Source organism: Rhizophagus irregularis, chromosome 6 (assembly GCF_026210795.1).
Source record: "Rhizophagus irregularis chromosome 6, complete sequence".
Lineage (NCBI taxonomy): Eukaryota > Fungi > Glomeromycota > Glomeromycetes > Glomerales > Glomeraceae > Rhizophagus > Rhizophagus irregularis.
This window is the reverse complement of record NC_089434.1, coordinates 4,993,655-5,014,192: the sequence shown is the minus strand read 5'-3', so window position 1 is coordinate 5,014,192 and position 20,538 is coordinate 4,993,655. Positions and strand designations below refer to the sequence as shown.

At 25.2% G+C, this 20,538-nt stretch overlaps 3 protein-coding genes across 5 annotated transcripts; 2 read left to right on the top strand and 1 right to left on the bottom strand.

Annotated features, from left to right (window-relative positions):
* Window positions 1–11,207: 11,207 nt before the first annotated feature.
* Window positions 11,208–12,511, top strand: OCT59_026738 (uncharacterized protein; the record flags this gene model as incomplete). The annotated part of the gene is made up of 3 exons (XM_066143400.1): window positions 11,208–11,502; window positions 11,816–12,012; window positions 12,290–12,511. 3 exons carry the CDS (start codon window positions 11,208–11,210, stop codon window positions 12,509–12,511), a joined length of 714 nt encoding a protein of 237 aa, XP_065992924.1.
* A 2,199-nt stretch (window positions 12,512–14,710) lies between these two features.
* OCT59_026737 (uncharacterized protein) lies at window positions 14,711–16,171 on the bottom strand (the record flags this gene model as incomplete). Of its 3 annotated transcripts, XM_066143398.1 has the most annotated exons (3): window positions 14,711–15,055; window positions 15,123–15,395; window positions 15,722–16,171. In XM_066143398.1, 3 exons carry the CDS (start codon window positions 16,169–16,171, stop codon window positions 14,711–14,713), a joined length of 1,068 nt encoding a protein of 355 aa, XP_065992922.1. The 3 variants fall into 3 exon arrangements, with proteins under 3 accessions (XP_065992922.1, XP_065992923.1, XP_065992921.1); XM_066143399.1 differs by lacking the exon at window positions 14,711–15,055 and having other exon boundaries at window positions 15,108–15,395; XM_066143397.1 differs by lacking the exons at window positions 14,711–15,055; window positions 15,123–15,395 and having other exon boundaries at window positions 15,683–16,171.
* A 1,325-nt stretch (window positions 16,172–17,496) lies between these two features.
* On the top strand, window positions 17,497–19,173 carry OCT59_026736 (uncharacterized protein). The gene is made up of 6 exons (XM_066143396.1): window positions 17,497–17,695; window positions 17,784–17,912; window positions 18,001–18,141; window positions 18,228–18,562; window positions 18,632–18,792; window positions 18,868–19,173. Exons 1-6 carry the CDS (start codon window positions 17,618–17,620, stop codon window positions 18,981–18,983), a joined length of 960 nt encoding a protein of 319 aa, XP_065992920.1. The 5' UTR covers window positions 17,497–17,617; the 3' UTR covers window positions 18,984–19,173.
* The last annotated feature ends 1,365 nt before the right edge of the window (window positions 19,174–20,538 follow it).

Sequence of the window (20,538 nt, the reverse complement as noted above, 5' to 3'; positions counted from 1 at the left end):
AAATTATTTTATATAATAGAATTTTTAATTATTACATTTAGAAGATTCTATGAATTTTTTTAATTTATCCATTAAATGATTTATTTATGTGATTCGTGTATACTGTAAAATTAAAATAATTTATGCGCGTTATCAAGTGAAATCTTGTAAACAATTTAAGCCCATGTTGAAAATATCTTATTATTACTCTATGAATTCTATAGATTAAGTAAAGACTTTCTGAAAAAGCAAAACAAATAAGTTGTTGAGAATTTTAACAAAATGAAATGATTAAAAGAATTTTATGAAACACTAAAGCGTTCCACAGATGACAATTGTGCAGCAAACATTTATAAATCCTTTTTTAGTTTAGAATGAAGTTTAATTCATTCGTTATCGGATTTAGCATTTCGGAATTTCCGATCGCCAATTCTATTGTCATATTCAAATAATTTATTATATATGGCTTTTATAAAATATTATATTATAATACACAAGAATTAAAGTTTATTTAATATATTTTTAAATATTCTTTTAATTTTATTATTATTACAATATATTTATAAGTTCAAATATATTTTAATTATAAAATCGTATCGCGTTCCCTAATTATGTTACACGCCCGTTGTTTCCAAATTTGTAAATCATTTAAACCAATTGTTTCAATTGTTTCAAATTGTGCCATTCAATCCAAATTTGAATTTCAATCATTTTTTGCGATTTATTTTTTAGCCGCGAAACATATAAATTGACGAAATTTTACAGTATATTAATATATTCTAGAGGCTGGAGCAGAATCCGATTAGTTACTAATCTTGTACATTTTCAATTTATTTTGTTAAATTCATATATGTTAAACTTAATTCTCTAACACTGGTTTTCTTTAAATAGTGTTTCATTAATGGCATCAACCACTTATTTCTTTTGTCAGCCAAATAATTAAAAAAGGTACAAATATTGTTCTACCAGTCATTTAATAAGAATATGGAGAATAAAACATTTTAATATTACACTAATTCGAGAAACATCTATAAAATGATGATGATTTGAAACTTTTTATTTAAATTTATTTTTATCAGAAAATATAAAAAAAAAATATCCTTTATTTTTCACAAAAAATTATCTATAACAATCAAATATTCTTAAATGAATATTTTAATTATAACAATTATTATTATCAATATTGATTCATTCTTCTTGAATGGATATATTAAAATCATTAATTTACAAATACTCCAATCTTTAAAATTAAAGAGTCCCGTCAGTAAAAATCTAGAACTAATAAGAGGTTGCTCTATATTGTATTGCAAAGGTCATTCATTTGTAATAAAGAAATTTTTAATACTTTATTACAATTGTGGAAAAAAGAAGCAGATACGATTTATTCGACTTTAAAATGATGTTCACTAGCATACAAGGAGGAACCATGGGATCAAGCGGGTCGGGTGAGACGAAGTTGAAAATGGGAAATTCCGAAACAGTGGAATATTGGTATACAGTACGTGGAAAATGAATGTACAATTTAACCAATTCGGACTCAACGTTACGTTAACATGTGTAACAGAAAGAACATGATCGGTTAGTAAAAGATCCAAAAATTGAATAAAGAACATAATAAAGACAATATTAAGAGAATTTGTACTATAAACATTTAACATATATCATTATAAATTGATTATTGTGAAGTTAATGCTGTGGTTATGATAAGTTCGCTTACGAAATTTTTATCATGTGAAAGACGACAAAAAACTATGAATGTACAGTACAACATAAATTCTGGATTCTGCGCCAGAATATATTAGTTATAAAGTCAAACTATGTAATATAGTTAATATAGTTTCACGACTAAAAATAAATCGCAAAAAAACAGGTTAGATTTCAAATTTGGGTTTAATTATGGTAACATAACATGAGACGAAGTTGAAAATGGAAAATTCCGAGACAGTGGAATACTGATGTACGGTATATGAAAAATGTTGGAATGATTTTACAAATTAGGACTTAGCACAGCATGTGTAACAATGATCGACTTCATTTTAATAAAAACAATATTAAGAAAATTTGTACTAACATACTCTATATGAAAATTTTCATTTTAATAAAATAAATTGAAAATGTATACAATAAATTGAACAATTGTTTACGAAAGTCATATGAATTTTTATCATAATGTGAAAGATGACAAAAAAGGTATAATAAAAAGAATTTCAATATAAGTAACATGTAAAATGATGAATAGATATTTTACCATCAATAATGGGTTAACCTATTTACTAGTCTTTGCTTATCAGCCATTATTATTTATTAGTTTATTACAAACCAACAAGATATATTGACAGCCAATTTGTCAAAGTTTAAATTATCAAATTATTTATTTATTTATTTTATAATAAGGAGTGTTTTTTACTTACCAATCTTTCTTTTTTAGAGTTTGTCTTTGTTTCACCCTTCAACATTAAATTTAAAGATTCTTTGATTCTTACAGTGTCAGATCATAGTACTAATATTTAATAATATGATCACTTCAATAATAAATCATCATATAATAAATAATATTTTTATCAGAACTGTTATTAAGTTTTTATTTATTATGCCATTAATAGTTATAAGAGCAATGTAAACTGTTAGTATTACATATTAAATCTATAATGAGCTTGATATAGCGAACCCTTGATATAGTGAATTTTTCAGATAACTATAATAAATTTCCCCTTGCTATAATGAATTAATCAATCAAATCTCTTAAAATCTTCACTATAGCCTTATAGCGAAGTTGAGGTTTAGAACCTAGAGTTCATTATAATAAGGGTTGACTGTATACCATATCTTTTATTAATTAAACTTATTTTCCCCTTCCATAATTTAACCATTTTTTTCAGAATTCATCATGTATAATTTTTTCCTTTTATAATTTAATCCTTCATCTTTTTCTTAGAGTTCATATCACACAATTTATTTGGTTGTGCCTAAAATATTAAAAAATTATGGATCATAAAATCTGCTTACTTATATATCTTTATATACATATACTATTCTTTCAAAAGTATCTAGCCAAGTTTAATTTGATTTTCTCTAAATCAATTATATTAAATATCATTTATTTTAAAGAAAAAATTCCTTTGATTCTGACAATTAAAATGGATGTATTTTTATTGTATTATGATGCATGTATCAGAAAATCATTTGATAAAAACATCACAAATAATGCTATGATTATTGCAGAATCCTGAAAAATATATAAATAGATAAGGTCCAGCCAAAAAATTTTACTATGAACTCTAAGTATTTCTTCAAAACCAGAACTATAATAATATTAGCCAGTTTTTAAATTAAAAAATTAAATTTCTGGCTAAAAAAGGAAAGATTTATCCAATTTTTTTAGCAAATTCTAAGCAACTTGAGATCTTAACAATTTATAAATCCTATTATTACTTTAGATTATATTGCAAGAAAAGTAAAAATTGGATTGTACAGAAAAAAATTAAAGTTCTTTCAGATTGGCCCTCCCAATTTTTGAATCTTAATCCTATTAAATATTTATAGTATGAATTTGAATGAAGACTTTGAAAATATTCTGCACATCTAAAGAATTTTCATGAACTTGAAAAAGTATTACAAGAAGAGTAAAAAGTATTTCCATCTGTAACTTACATTAATTTAATTAAGAGTATGCTATATCGAATTGAAGTATGTATTAAAAATAATAGATAAATAGCTAATTAAATATTAATTATTATTAATAAAATATAATATTTATTGGTTAACCAAATACTTTTGGAAGGGTAATGTATGAATGTTAGTATAATATCTTTTAATAGACAAAAAATTGAAACAGAATGACATTTCATTTTAAATTGTTTTTAATTTTTGTATTTTCTAAAATAAATAATAATAGGATTTAAAAATATTATTTAAAAAATAATACCAAATTAATTATAAATAACAAACTATTTTTTAAGATTATTCTATGAAAAAAAAATTTCAAAATTTGTCAAAATATTGTCCAAATAATATTTTCAACAGTAAAATGCAAATAATTCATTATTTATTTTTAGAAGTTTAACATATACAAATTTTACAACATTTTCTTTAAAAAAATAAAATATATATAATTTATTAGATTTATATATTATATCTATTATTTTTATATTTCTAGAATTGTTACTTTTACTATTTTTAGACATTTAATAATAACTTCTGATTTATTAAATTTACAAATTTAAAAATATTGTAATTAAATATATATATCTTAATTAAATGAATTTATTAATAAATCATAAATCATTAAATTTTGATTACTAAATATTAAAATAATGTAATTTAATAGTTATTTTTTTAGAAGTATTTGAATACTTTTAGCAGGTAGATGTATAACTTTTGATCTTTGCAATTTTAAAGAATTTTAAAAAATTATAATATATATAGTGTATCCCTTAAACTGTAGGAGCTAAAATTAATTTTAAAAAATTTTGAATTTTTTAAAATATCTTATGATCTAGTGAATGAGTAGTGATCATAAAAAGATGAAATTATATTTGTTAGATTTCTCTTATTAAGTCATATTTAATGGTAATAAAAGCATAGCTCTAAAATTGATAAATAAAAAATTATATTAATTTATAAATTTTTAGATTTTATAAGTTATTCTGTCACATAATATTTGTAGAAGAATAATTTTGTTTTATCAGATTCTTCTCATTAAGACGCATTAAATGGTAGTAATTTTATATTTCTAGGATTAATGAATAAAAAGATATTTCAATAGCTACTATTTGTTATAATTTGTTGATCATTTACTTTTAAATAATCATTAATCAAATTGAACTTTTTTTTTCAATTTTTATTTAAAAAATACTATAGAATTTATTACAAAAATATTGGTTTATATAATAAAATATTTTAAGGTATTTAAAAGTGTCTTTAATTAAAAAAATAAAATTGCAGGCAAATTTAGCTGCAAGGGATATTAATATTATGGTCCGGTGCAAAAAAGTTGATACACCAATATGCTATTAATAAAAAAATTTTTTCTTAAAATTAAAGTAAATTTTTTAAATTATTTTATTTATAACTTCGGTTTTAAGACATATTTAAATGTAAATTCATTAAAGTTTTCAATTTAAATAAAATTTTTTATTATTCATCAAATTCTTCAATTTCGGAATCTTCATTTTCATTTTCATATCATCACATAAATATTTATATTTTTTTGCCTTATTAAGACATATTTTCCAAAACCCAATTGTAACTTTAATGGTAACTTTTTCCTTAAAAGCATACAATAATTTGTCTCTAATAGCGAGAAGATTAGGATGAGGACTGGCTCTAGCAACTACACCTTTTACAGTAGACTAAACTCTCTTAATCGGTTGTAGTTCACAATGGTAAGGTGGGGTATACAAAGTACTAATATTCATTGTGAAATATATGGCCATTTTCTTCAAGTTTTTGTCATAATACATGTTTTGAAAGTGGGCATCGGAAATATTTGCAGAAATAACAAAGCCGCGTATAAGCTCAACAACATCGCAGTTTAAGCTCTTTTTTTAGTTGGCCATAGTTTTTTTGTGATAAGATCTCATTTTTATTATATTCAGCAACCATGCGCGCAATTGTTGCCTCCCTAATAATAAGAACTGTAGCAACCTCCTTGCATAGTGATAAGTCTTGATGTTGTCCCTGGCATTGTCAAATATCTAAAAATTATTGGTGGGCGTGAATAATCACTTTTTTTTTGTTACTAGTTAAAAAGATTTAGTCGTATTCTGTGTTATTCATGGAGTAAAAAAGGTGTGTTTTTGTTAATAAAGTTGAAGGTGGGAACGTTTCTTATCTATTATATAATTGTTATACTCATATGACTTGATTGTTGATTTTTGTGTAATACTACCAATTTAGGTAATGATATTCATGTATCAACATTTTTGCACTGGACCATAATTATATTATATATAATATATTTTTTAAAGGCTTTTTAAAATAGATTTTTCATTTTTATTTTTAAAATGTAAAATTATAAATAAAAAAAGAAAATTTAATTTTTAGTAACATTAATTAATTTAGTAAAAAATTAATAAGTAATTTTAATAAAATTTTGTAAAATATTTTTGAATTTTATTTATAATATTATTTATATATTACTAAAATATATAAAGAGTATAGCTAATATTTTAAAAGGTAGATATATAAAAAATCTTATATGATTTATAAAAAACTAATATAATTAATTGTATTATGAACTATAAATTGAGATTATCTTAAAAGAGCAATTAGATTTATATATCTATATTACTCATATATACTAAATATATCTATAATTTAAATTTAATATCTGTAATTATTAAAAAAATTAAACATATAATTTGCATTAATGTTATCCATATATAATATAAATATGTATAAATATAACTCTATTTCATATTATTTTAGTCTTTAAAAGCAAGAAAAACATTATGGGAGAACTTTTTCTGCTAAACGTCTGGACCAAATTTTTTCAATAATATTTTTTATTATTTTTTTTATTATTTTCGCTTATAGTAGTCTTATACACTTTTATTTTATTCATACACTTCAAGCAAAGTCTTAACAGCAAAGAACCTGTTGTGGTTTATTTTAGTGTTAGAAACTTTATTTCTGTATTTTTTTTCTCTAATCTTACGCGTTTTCCTTCTCTTTATAGAATTTCTGGATTCAAGATGGTCTGGAGAGGCGTATCACCTAGAATAAGCAAGCTTTGGACAATGACGAGATGAGAACAGCCTAAGCTCTTTTTTTTAAGCGAAATATATAAACCTTGGATACAGAAAGAGCAACCAACAAACTTCTAAGCAACAAAGATTTTGTGGATTTTTTCCACAGCAACTTACTTTACACCAACAGATCTTCGCTATTCAAGATATTTGACCAGACTATCAAGAAGCATGCGACAGCTCTACAACGGTATAAACACACACACAAAAATATCTCTAGAAGACTTTAACTAGCCTACTCAAATGTTTCGAACTATACTCACCTTTACCTCCTTCTACATCTCCTTTGACGCCTATTATTTACTTACACCCATTGGCGTTTTTAATTTGTTAAATTGTATAACTCCCGATTAAGACACCATCAGAAGCCTTTTGAATAAAATTACGTCATAAACTTGACATGTTTCTGGATACCTTTCGCAAATTGCTGGTACAACAATAAATAATTTACAACTCAGAAGAAAACTTCCATTTTGGGATAACATACAGAACGGACTACCTATTACAGAATTTTAATGGCTTTTTTGGTATAACATTTGGTCCATCCTTTATCCGATATTGTAGAACTAACTGTATTTAGTTTCTCTTTAAACAACCTTTGCTTGATAAAGACCTTGTACTTTATCTTCGACTGTGCATATACAACTCAAAAGAAGAAGGACAGAGACAAAATTTGATGTTATGGCACCTGAACTTATATATTTTTACAATTTTATAATTTTTCTTATATTTTTTATTACCTTTATTTAGTAAATTTTTTTAGAGATAGGTATAGCGGTTTTTCTTTACTTTTATGTATGAATTTAGATAAAGCTTACCTTAGTGGGTTGAATGGGGATAATGAAGGGTGGCAGCTTGCAGTGTTCATGAAATTTAGTCGTGACCATGAACATCTGATATTAGAGTCTTCTTTTCAATACAACATACAACTTTCAAATAGTAAATGGGCCTTCTGCCGGCCGATTTCAAGAATTGGGAATGTTTTGCGTTATCTACAGCTGGTCAGTCCTAGTCTTATAAAGCATAGCGGGCTTTCTCATTTATCACATTAATTTGCAGATCATTTTCTAATTTTATCACATGATATAAAATGCCGTTATAAGACATTGCATAAAATTCTACATATTAATATGACCTTAAATATTGCAAATAAATTTATTGCACTTTAAATTTTAATCATACAAAGTTTTATTCAAATTGAATTATTATTGACCAATTTTTGCAAGTAGTAACTTTTAATTTAATGCATTTTACATAATTTTTTAATATAAATGACTGGCAGATTTAAAAACTCACATAATAATCGTACTTTAAATCTTGCAAACTAATAAATATTTAATAAAATATAAATTTTATTAGAATCTGAAATAAATTCAAGAATTTTAATATGTACCTTCCATATAAATTAAAATCCATTATAATTCCTGTTGCAAAATCATAAATAACTCAATATATATGCATGCTAGAAAAATGAATTTATATTTATTTGAAAGGAGAGAATGAGATCTATCCAAAAAGTTAAAAATCGCATTGATTGAATCATTGGTTCCTTAATAAATACGCTCAACACATTTACTATCAATTTGACATAAACTCTTGCATTTGAACATAAATATCTCCTTATATATCTAATGATTCAATTTGCATGATTTTTGATTCCAAAATTAGAGCCCATTTACCCCTTTCAAAGAAATATAAAATTATTCATTTAGCATATGTGTATGTTGATAAATTAATGATAATGTCATTACAATCAAAACCTGATACAAAATTTAAATTATATTTCTTACCAATAGTTGTAGCCATAAAACTCCTTTCACTTTATTTAAAGGATGTTGTTTAAGCTTTTAATAGAATATACTGATGAAACTCATAAGTCAACTCCTAAAAAAGATAAAGAAATAATTAGTTTATTAATAATTTCTAAAAATCCTATCTAATCCTTTAAATGGTAAGAAGTTCTATCAATAAAGAATTTTTTTGACACTAAACTTATTTAAAACTTTATAACTTACATTTAAGAAGAACCTGAAATGTCAAAATAAATCTTTATTTGATTCCAACTATTTTTTGTCAAAAATTCTTTGTAAAGCCAAATAATATAAACGTACTATACTTATTTTCATTTTATAAGAAGGTTTCAAGTGTTTATAATTTCTGGATTCCACTTCCAATAGCCAGATTCCTTTGTAATACGTTTAAACAAAACCTGAAGAATCAATTTTTTTATCATCCTTCGCTATTAAATTTTTTGTAGCACAATTAAAATAAATTAGTACAGCTATCACATATGCGATACATATAATATTCAGCTAATAAAATACATATCTATATACAAATAATTATGTCAGTATTACATCATTTAAAAATTACTAGAAAATGTGAATTTTAGTTATTTATTATGGCGCCATAACAGATAATTTATTAAATAAAAAACTAAACTGAAAATAATACATACAGTCAACTCCCTCTATAGTCACTCCCGTTATAGTCACATTCTACTATATAGTCACACCAGTTGAATGTTCAAAACACTTTATTATTAAAATCTATCCTATATAGTCACAATCTATCTATAGTCACTATCACACCTATCCTCAAAAATCTTATATTAAAAAGAACCGTTTATAATCACAGTTATATAAAGAATATATTAAATAACTTGGCATCTAATAATCGTACAAAGATGTATCATAGCTTGTTAGAATCGTCTCACTGAGACGAATCGAATGGTGGTAGTTTTATCCTTTTCCGATCAAGTTATTCAACAAAATGTTAAACATCGGCATTATAATATTTCTTGATTTACGTTTACTGCGCCATTTAACATTTTGCTAGATTTCTCGGTACCTAGTGATTGTAAAAAGACGATTTATAGCTCGTTGGAATCGCCTCATAGAGACGAATCGAATGGTGGTAAGCTCATCTCTCTGTGATCAATATTAACGGAGTTGTTACTTAAAAACCATTTAATATTTTTTAATTTCGGAAATTGATCTAGTGATTGGATTTCGATGTATCTTATACCATTAGATTCGTCTCATCATGACGAATCGAATGGTAGTAAGATCGTCTTTCTAGGATCAATATTGACAGAGTTATTACACAAAAACCATTAATATTTTTTTAATTTCGGAAATTAATCTAGTGATTGGATTTCGACGTAATTTATACCATTAGAACCGTCTCATCATGACGAATCGAATGGCGGTAAGATCATCTCTCTACGATTAATATTGGCGAAGTTACGATACAATAAAGTTTTAAGTATAATTCTGGCTAAAATTATGTTAATTTTTGGCCGGAATTATGATATACAAATATAAGAAATTTTTTATATAGTCATTATTAAGGTTGCTTGTCTAAACCTCTTCAAAATCCTACGATTAGTTTCATCAAAATTTTACTATAGATTTGTTATAGTTTCGGCAGAGTTTCAGCAGTTTCGGCATTTATAATAAGTTTCAGCAGTTTCGCCTTTCTCCAAAATTTCGCCAGTTTTTTAATATAACTTTAATATAGTTTCAGCAGAATTTCGCTTTTCGGCAAAACGCCATCTTGCCTAAACCCCTAGGTTTCGGCAAGCAACCTTAAGTCACATCTCTTTATAATTACCAAATATGGATGTTCCCAAATGTGTGACTATAAAGAGAGTTGACTGTAGTTAAAAATCTGGCTGTTTGGCAAAAATTAAGCTGAAAATTAATTTGTAAAAATGCTGATCAAAACCTCAGAATTTTGGAGTTTTCAGAGTTTTGCATTTTTTTTATTCCTAACACTATATTTACTTATTTTTTTTTATTTTTACCATGGATACTATTGAATATGACGAGTAAGATTTGTTTATTGTTGATTTTGCAAAAAATATTCAAAATTCTGATAATTTTGAAAAAATTCATGAAGAGAATATCTAAGGCAGAGGTAGTAATAGAGGTAAAGGAAAAGGAAGAAAAAGAGGTAGAGGTAGAGGTAGAGGTAGAAATAATAATAGTGAAAGAGATAATAATAATAATAAACAAATTGCGCAACTTTCACCTCCACCTTCTTTTAATGCTTTTTAACATGTTAGACATTTACATGAATTTAAAATAAATTTATCTAGAGATTTCCTCCTTTCACCATCACCTCATTCTATATTTTCTCTTTTTTTTCTCTTGAATAAATAGAAATAATTGTTAAAAATATAAATAAATATGCATTTGTAAAGAATGCAGGAGAAAGGCGTGATTGGAAAGAATTAACAATGAAAGAATTTAAAATTTGCCCAGCAATATTAATATATGCTGGTGTTTTTAAATTACCTAGTATTTGAGATTATTGGAATAAGGATAGTAAATTTCCTGAGCATAAAATTACTACTTTTATGTCTTTAACTTGTTTTGAACAGGTATTTTAATTTTATTAATTATCTTAATAATTTTATTAAATTAATTAAATTTTATTAAAACTGTTTATTGATATATTTAAATTAAACGTTTCATGTACATTTCAGATTGTACTATTCCGCCTGAGTTTTGGTATTCAAAGGTAAATCTTTTAGCAACTTATATCCGAACAGTTTTCAAAACAATTTGTATACCATCATCAAATGTTTTTATTGATGAGATGATTGCAAGATTTTCTGGAAGAAGTGCTCATATTGTAAGAATTAAAAATAAACCTACTCCAAAAGGTTACAAAATTCTTTCTTTTTGTGATGCTGGCTATACATACATCTTTATTTTTACCTCCAGAATTCAAATCTACCCAGAAATTCAGCAAGTATCAGATTTAAGTAAAGTAGGAAATGAAGTATACATGCTGCCCAAATTATTTTGGGATGCCATAATTATAATTTGGGATGCCATAATTCATTCAGTTTATATATAATTTACTATGTAAAGTGCCAAAATAATTGGGATGCCATAATTGAATTTGGGATTTTACTTATAATTACGGCAGTCCAAAATAATTTGGGTGGCATGTATAAAATGAAGTATATTACCTTACATCTCAATTACCAATAGAAGATAAATCATTCAATATCTATATGGATAATTATTTTTTTAGTATTAAACTTTTTAAATACTTGTGTGAAAAAAAAATAGGAGCATGTGGAACTGTTCGTACAAATAGTGCTAATTTCCCAAAGGTTCTTAAAGCAAATAAAAAACTAGATTGGAACACACTTTCTGGGGTGGTTGTTAACAATGTATTAGCTATTTTGTGGATGGATAATGGCTCAGTGATGATGCTTTCTACTATTCATCAGATTGATAATGAAAATGAAAATCAGATAGAAAGAGTACGATGTCGACCACGAGAGACAAGCACAAATGCAGCTAAAATCTGAGCAATTTTTGGAACTTTAAGCAAAAAAACTTTACCAATTCCTGTTATAATTGATGACTATAACCACTTCATGGGTGAAGTAGATATTGCTGATCAATTACGAGGGTATTACAGAACTCAGCTACCAGTATGAAGGACTTAGATGCCACTGTTTTTGTGGCTTTTAGATACTGCATTAGTTAATTCATATTTAATATTAAAAAAAAGTTAATACAAATATTAATCATAAGGATTTTAGATTACAAATAGTATGGGATTTAATTGAAGAAAGTTTAAAAGAAAGTGAAAAAAAACTACATATACGAAATCAAGTTGATGAATTAATAAATCAATTTAAGTTTATTTATGTTGATCCTCAATATGTTACAGCAAAATATGAGCTTCCTATAATAAGATTATTTCCAGAAGATCATTATCCTGAATGGAGAGAAACAAAAAGTAGTTGTGTATAGTGTAAATATTTAATAAAAAAAAATCAAGAAAAAGCAGCAAAAAATCCACCTCAATCACAATTATATTGCATAAAATGTGATTTAGCCTTATGTTGTAATAAGGAAAGAAGTAATTGTTTTAAAGATTTTCATACATATAAGGAAGATGATAATTAAAAACAAAGTTTAGTTTTTATTTTTTCCATTTAAAGTTAGTTAATTTTCATAACATTTACATTGCACTTTTTTTATGAATTTTATGAAAATAATTCTTTTTTTAAGCTATTATATAATTTCAAAATCTTATTTTTAAATCTTAAAAACTCAAATAATAAAAATTATTTCTCATAAACTACTCTGCATTTTATTATTAAGGTTTGGTGAGTTATAATCAAACCCCAGTGAGTTTGCCAAAAATATATGCAAAATTTTTTAAAAAATGGCTATTAATGTAAAGTGCAAACTTTTGGTCGATGATTAACTAAACGTTCTAATATGTAAATTAGAAAATGATGATCATAGTCACGTAATATAAAATTAAAACAATTTGGAAAAAAATTTTTATTATCGCCGTTTTCAGAAAAATGTAATCAGCATCATGGGACTTGTACTACCAAAAAGCCGATTTTTGCAATATTTTATTTTCACGTCAAAAATAACTATTGTAATTTACTATTTAACACTGCGATTTTATTTTCTATTTCAAATAAATATACTTGAAATTTACTTGCATAGAAGTTTCAAAGGTATTGTAAGCATATTTGTCAGAAATCTTAGCGATTTTACAATCTAAAAAAAGTGATTTTTCGTGATCTTTACTTTTTTCTCAGATTTTTACATAATAAAGGTTTCAAAATATTCTTTTATAAAATTTATTATTATAAAATTTGTATCTAATTATATATTTTACAATATATTACAGTAAAATGTTGAGTGAAGATTTAAAATAGCGTATTATCTATTGTTATGAAGAAGGTTATAAATCAAAAGAAATTGCTAAGAGGTTATACATCAGTAAAATAACGGTTACTAATATTTGTAAAATTTTTGATAAATGGAGATGTGTTAATGATCTATTCACCGGAAAGTCAGGAAAAAGGAAGATATTTATATCAGAGGATATGCAGTTAAACCAACTACTATTAACAAATACAAATACTGTACTTCGTATTAAAAATTTTAATTAAAAATTATTTTATAGATACTGCAAGATATTGTTCAGGAAAAAGTTGATTATTATTTAGATGAATTAATTTATGAAATGGAAATAAAAACTGGAAAGTTGGTTTCAATACCAACATTATGCCGCTCTCTTCAACATTGTGGTATTACTAGAAAGAAAGTATGTATTACGAAATTAAGTTTTATATTATTATTTATTAATTTATAATTTATTTATATTAAGTTGCAAAAAGTAGCATATAAACAGAATGAAACATTACGTGATTTTTTTATGTATCAAATAAGGATAGAATATAATGCAGAACAACTCATTTTTATTGATGAGACGTTTAAGAATGAAAGGAGCGTTTCATATTTATATGGTTATTCTTATAAAAATTGTAGAGCAAAAAAAAAGGTAGTATTTATAAGGGCAAGCATTACACAATATTACCTGCATTGACAGTTGATGGATTTATTGCGGCTGATATAATGGAAGGTAGTTGTGATAAAGATAGATTTCGAACTTTCATAATAACACAAGTGGTAATTATTTATTTATAAAAATATTTATTGTATCTTTGTTAATATAAAAAAAAATTATTTATTTATTTATTTTTAAGTTACCACAGATGAATCCATATCCTGGTGAAAATAGTGTACTTATTATGGATAATGCTCGTATTCATTATGATGAAGATTTGGTAAAATCAGTTGAAGAATTTGGGTGTAGGATACTTTATTTACCACTGTATTCACCCAATTTAAATCCAATAGAAACTGCATTTTCAGTATTAAAAAGTTGGCTAAAAAGATATAGAGATATTGTTAATAATTGTGATGACTCTATTTATATATTTTTCGTGGCATTATCTCAAACTACTTCCAATATGGCAAAACAATATTTTCAACAATCAATTTATATGTAATAGTTTTTTTATACAATGCATGATAAACATACAAAGAAATTGATAATCACATGCAGAAAATTTATTTTATCAAAATTTCAAATGATTATTTACTAAATTTATAATAATTACAAAGCAATACAATGTAAATCTATTCAAATTTCTTTGACTCATCACGTAATGTTTGTCTAATACTAATTTTTGATATACCTATCAAATTATACTCTGCATCAGATAATTTAAATAATTGGTTAATCCGAATTTCCTCCTCCTCAAATTTTTGCAAATAACATGTAAATTTATTTGCACCATATTTCCTATCCAACTCTTCCAAAAATTCCTTCATAGAAGGAACTTCTATTGTAAAGTTTTGAATTACATTAGGAATTGTTAAAGAATTTTTGTTATTAGAGTTATAAGAAGTGGGTTTAACAGAATGTAACATGCTAAAAATTGCATAATTAGGAGGTGTTTTGAAATCTGTATTATTTTTAAACTATAAAAAAATTCTATTAGTTATAATAAAATAATATAATATGGTAATTATTTTAATAAATACTTACAATATCTTGAGCCCACATCGAAAATGATACATTTGATAAAAATAAATGATGACCATCTTTTACAAAACAATGTTTATGATTATAATGATTACAAACATATTTATCTTTTAATTGCATCATAATTTCACTGATCATTTTATCCTTTTCATCAAGTTTACTTTCTTTTGGGACTCTATTCATTGCTGTACCTTTTTTTTTAGTTTTAACTGATTTAGATTTTGGTGCTTCTTCTTCTGTTTCTTCGCTTGTCACTTCTAATTCCAAATTATCATTCTATTTATTATAATATACAGTCAAAGCTCATTATAGTGAACTTTCTGTTCCACTATGTAATTTTTTCCCTTTTTTTCACTATAACGAGATTTATTAAGAAAATTCACTATATCGAGAGAAATTAATTATAAAGAAAAAAATCAATAGGTCACTATAACGTGATTTTACTTAATGTTCACTATAACGAGATTCACTATAACGAGCTTTGACTGTAATAAGTATTATAAATTAATACAACATATAATTAATTAAGAATTCAGATTGAACCCAAAATTTACTTTATATTTTCATTTTTTCTTATCTTTTTTCTTATCCTTCATAGTTACAATTATCATCACTTTTTTATTATTAGAGATGTAACGTTTATAATTTTTTAGAAATTCTTCAAAAGTAATTTCATTATCTAAAAGTGTTTTTGCCCCAACTTCTGAACTACCCTTATATGCCAAAAAATATTCATTACTAAAGATTAATCCTATATGTTCAGAGACAAGTTGTTCAATTTTTGTTGAAAGATCATTATATTTTATATCATTAAAAGACCAGTTGACTAAAATAGATGGTAAAATCTCTTTTCCATTTTTAATTGATATATGAAGCTGTAATTCTGTTACTTGATTCACTTCAGATTTTATGATATCTTTTTCTTTTTTTATTTCCTTTCCAAATTTATTATTTTCTCGGCTTATTTTACTATTACAAGTTGTACAAAGTGAACAATAAAAGGAAGTTGCCAGGTTGACTTCATAACCAAACTTAAGATTACTTTTCTTCATAAATTCTTTTAAAAATGGTTGAGCGTTACTTGCATCATAGCACAAACCTCTATAGCCACGTACTTTGGCTGTTCAGTTATTTTTAGTTGGTTTTTCATACTTATTACAATGACAATTTTCAAATGTAAAGTCTTTTCCACAATATAAACACTTTTGACAGGTAAAACACATCCCTATTTGATATTTTCTTGTATATACTTGTATTTCATATACTTCATTTTCATTAAGTGACATTTTAACGTGTCAGCAATATAAAAAATGTGTAGTATTAGAGCATGAATTTCTATATACAGTATAATCAGAGAAAAATTGAAAAAACATGATTGGTTAAAAAATAATATTACACAAAGATTGAAATTTTTTTTGGTGAAACTATATTGATCAGCTGATCACATTTTATTGAAAACGGCGATAAAGTAGCATTAATATTTCTAAAAATAGATGAAAGCTAAAATTCGGGTAAAATTGCAGGCAAATTTGCCTGCGAGGTTCTACCGTTTAAGGGATAAGAAGAATTGGAGAATTAGAAATATAAGTACAAACATCTATACAAAGTATACTTTTCGTCAAAATGACAAAATACTAATTAAATTTATTTTGACAGACGTAATGTATTTTGACAGATGTAATTAATTCATAGTAATTTTATAATAAATAGTAAATTGGTCTGTTCCCCGAAATACAACATAATTAATTAGCAGAGAAGTATAATACAAAGAAGAAAAAGTAATAATCATGGTAGTAAAAGGTTAACTCAAGGTAAATAGTCAAAAGAGAACTGCTAAAAAGAAATATGCATTAGTAGAGTCAATTAGACAGAATACAAAAAATGGGGACCAATAGCTCATATTTGATAATGTTTTTATTTGAATAAAGAATAAAGGTGTAAAGGATTTTATTAACTGAATTATACAATTATACATTTGAAATTATACAAATAATTTTTAATATATTTTTATTTGAATATAAAATAACATTAAATTACGCGTAAAAAGACTGAAATATTGTATAAAAACACTGTAAACATGAAAAATACCTATATTTCCTTCGTAAAACATTGAAAATTAGGTTTCTCTTGAGTTTTATTATAGCAATTTTAAAGAATAATCGCGTTTTATTAACGGTTCATATTGATAAAAAGAATATCATTTTAGGGTACACGTGGATACCCCTGTTTTTGTTACACAACCTGACAAACCTACACAAATATTTATACGTATGCCTACACTTGACGCGACGCGTTTATTGGCATGGTGACCCATGTGACCAGATCTTATTGGTATTTATTGGTACTTTATTTGACTTTTATTTGTTTTTCAGTTTTTGAAAGTCTCTGTTTTTAGTTTGTCACTTCTTCAGAATTCAATTCATATATAACAACTTTTTGCAAGTCTCTATTTTTTTATTTTCACTTTAAACAACGTCCTTCAGATACATATTAGCAACATGCAACGTAACGCACATAACGCGTGGGCAGCAAGATTGCGTGCACGAGCAACCGAGAATACCGAGTATAAACAAAAGGTAAAAGGAAATTCCTAACTAAGTTACCGTTAGAGAAACTGTTTCCATTTGTAATAACGTCGAACTCAATACAAATGTGGCTCAGCAGAAACGTGCACGTACTCTACAAACTAAAAATTACAATATTCCCAACCAAGCTAATGATAGTGAAACAGCCTCAATTTGGTCTAGAAGATTACGTGCACGAGCACCAGGGTATAAGAATATTGATTCAAAGGTAAAAGGAAATTTCCTAACTAAGTACCGTTAGAGAAACTGTTTCCATTTGTAATAACGTAGAAATCAATACAAATACGGCTCAGAAGCAACGTGCGCGCTCATTAAGAACTACACAGGAAAATTTTCCCAACCAAGTTACCGATAGTGAAACAGCTACAATTTGGACAAAAAGATTGCGTGCGCGTGCACCGGGATCAGAAATCAAACCCTTGGTTCTCACAAAAAAAGTAAATAGCAAACTGACCGACTTATTAATATTCCGATTTATCAATATCTTACTAATCATCGTTTATTACTTTATATAAAAAAAAAGACCAAAATTTTAGGACAAACCAAATCTGTGTTAAATGTCGACCAATCTAAACAATTTGGTGAACATGAAAAAACATTGCGAGACATATTCGACAAGGTCCCAGCAGACCAATCTCATGAACACGAAATCGACAAAGTCTCAGCAGACCAATCTGATGAGCACGAAAAAGCATTCGACATATTCGACAAAGTACCAGAAAACCAATCTGATGATGATGAACAAGAAATAACATTAGATATATTCGATGTAGTCCCAGTAGATCATTCTAAACAATTTGATGAACATGAAAGAACATTGCAAGACATATTCGACAAAGTCCCGGCAGTAAATAGAAAGTATGTATGATTTTTCATTATCTGAAAATATTAATTTATTTCATCCATTCTAATTTCTTATTATATTAGTAAACTTAGTGATCAAGATGATCAAGATGAAATTAGGGCCAAATATCAACAACAACATAATGATTGGGAACAGAGTCCTGAATTAAAGTCGACTTTAATATATCAGAGAACAATTGATCCTGAGATTATTTTTGGACAAACCCTTCCGCTTAATATAGAAGGCAAGTTATTTCAATAAATTTAAATTATCAACAAAAAAAAATAAGTTAATTTTACGCGTTTTTTTTTATCAATAGAAATCTTTGGATATAGCCCATGTCCAAGATCTAGTTCAGCTAATTGGACATTGGATGCGTTATCGAATGAGGAGGAGTTTGATTATAAAGAACTCATGGGATATATTGAATTTTAAATTTTTATAATACGAGAATTAGGTCCCTGTGGTGCATGTGTCGCATATATAAATTTTTGTTTTTAACATTCATGTAAGTATATATTTTATTTTAAAGTATACACAAACCTTAAAGTACTTTAAATAGAATTTGAAATTTTTACTTTCTAATAAAATCATATCGGCTGATCAGAATAGCCTCCCATAATTTATATGCTAAATGACAATAAGTAACCCATCAGTTATATAATGAACCTTAATTGGCTCGATTTTACAAATTAAGTTTTAATTTTATTTTGCATAATAAAGTTTTTATTTTAATAGAAAAAAACTATTTTAAAGTTATTTATTATTGTTAAAATTATTTTTTGTTGATATTGCAAAATTGCTTTTTTTACTTACTAAAAAATTTTATAATTTCATAATCTTAATTATCTTAATTTTTAATTTTTAAAAAAATGAGCCAATTTACTAAGAAAAGAATTCTATTGTTTTTAAAAATAATAGTGATTATCTTAAAGGTAGAGAGATCGACATGGCTGATCATATGGCTAAAAAAAAAAAATCATTTTTTTTTTACTTAGATATAAAGAAAACTCCCTCAATATTCTATGTAAAACTGTTTAAAAGTACTCTTTAGAAAGCTAGAGTTTCTGTCTTTCAAATAAACTTTAGCAAAGTATAGTACAAATAAGGTTTATGACAAAATATTACACTATGAAGTTGTCATTAAGTTGTGAATCTCCTATGGTAAGTTGCGAATCACCTAAAGAACATATCTTCAAATCAACTTGAAACTTATAAAACTTTACAAGCTAATAGTATAATAAAAAAGAATATTTTGTATCAAAAAATCATTGTGCATTACTTATTCAAATAAAATTTTTTATTAATACCATTTTATTTGTTTATTATTAGTCATATTCGCTTTTAAAAGTCCAAATACACTTAAAAACACTAATAGCAAATGATTAAATATTTTAATAAATAAAATGAAGTGCATATGTATACTCTTTTTAAATGTGTATTTAACAAAATTCATATGGTAGTTTGTGAGAAATCATAAATTTTTCGTCTGCTTTTGCTCGTTTTGTAATCACGTAATGATCTACATTTTTTAGTCTACTATTGTATATATGTTGTGGCGTAAATACATTCTACTTTTAATTCATTAAAATAAAAGTTATTATAATTTCAAGTAAATAATTAAATAACAGACAAATAATTTTTTTTCTTAAAAAAATGCAAAATTTAAAATATAAACTTATAAATTGCTTTAATTATTATAATTTACACTTTATATAATAATATTTTATTTGAATTTATAATATAATGATAAATAAATATATATATATTTTTTATTATTAAAATTAAATAAAAAAATATATATATACAAATGTAATATGAGTCTAAATTTAAACTAATATTATTAAATTGCAAACTATTTGTTATTCTTATAAATAATATATACTGTATATTATATTATTAGATAATTTTTTCATTAAATAGGCATTCTGTTGTCTATGCAAATTAATTATAGAATGTATTATATTTAGTGCTTCAATCTGTAATCAGA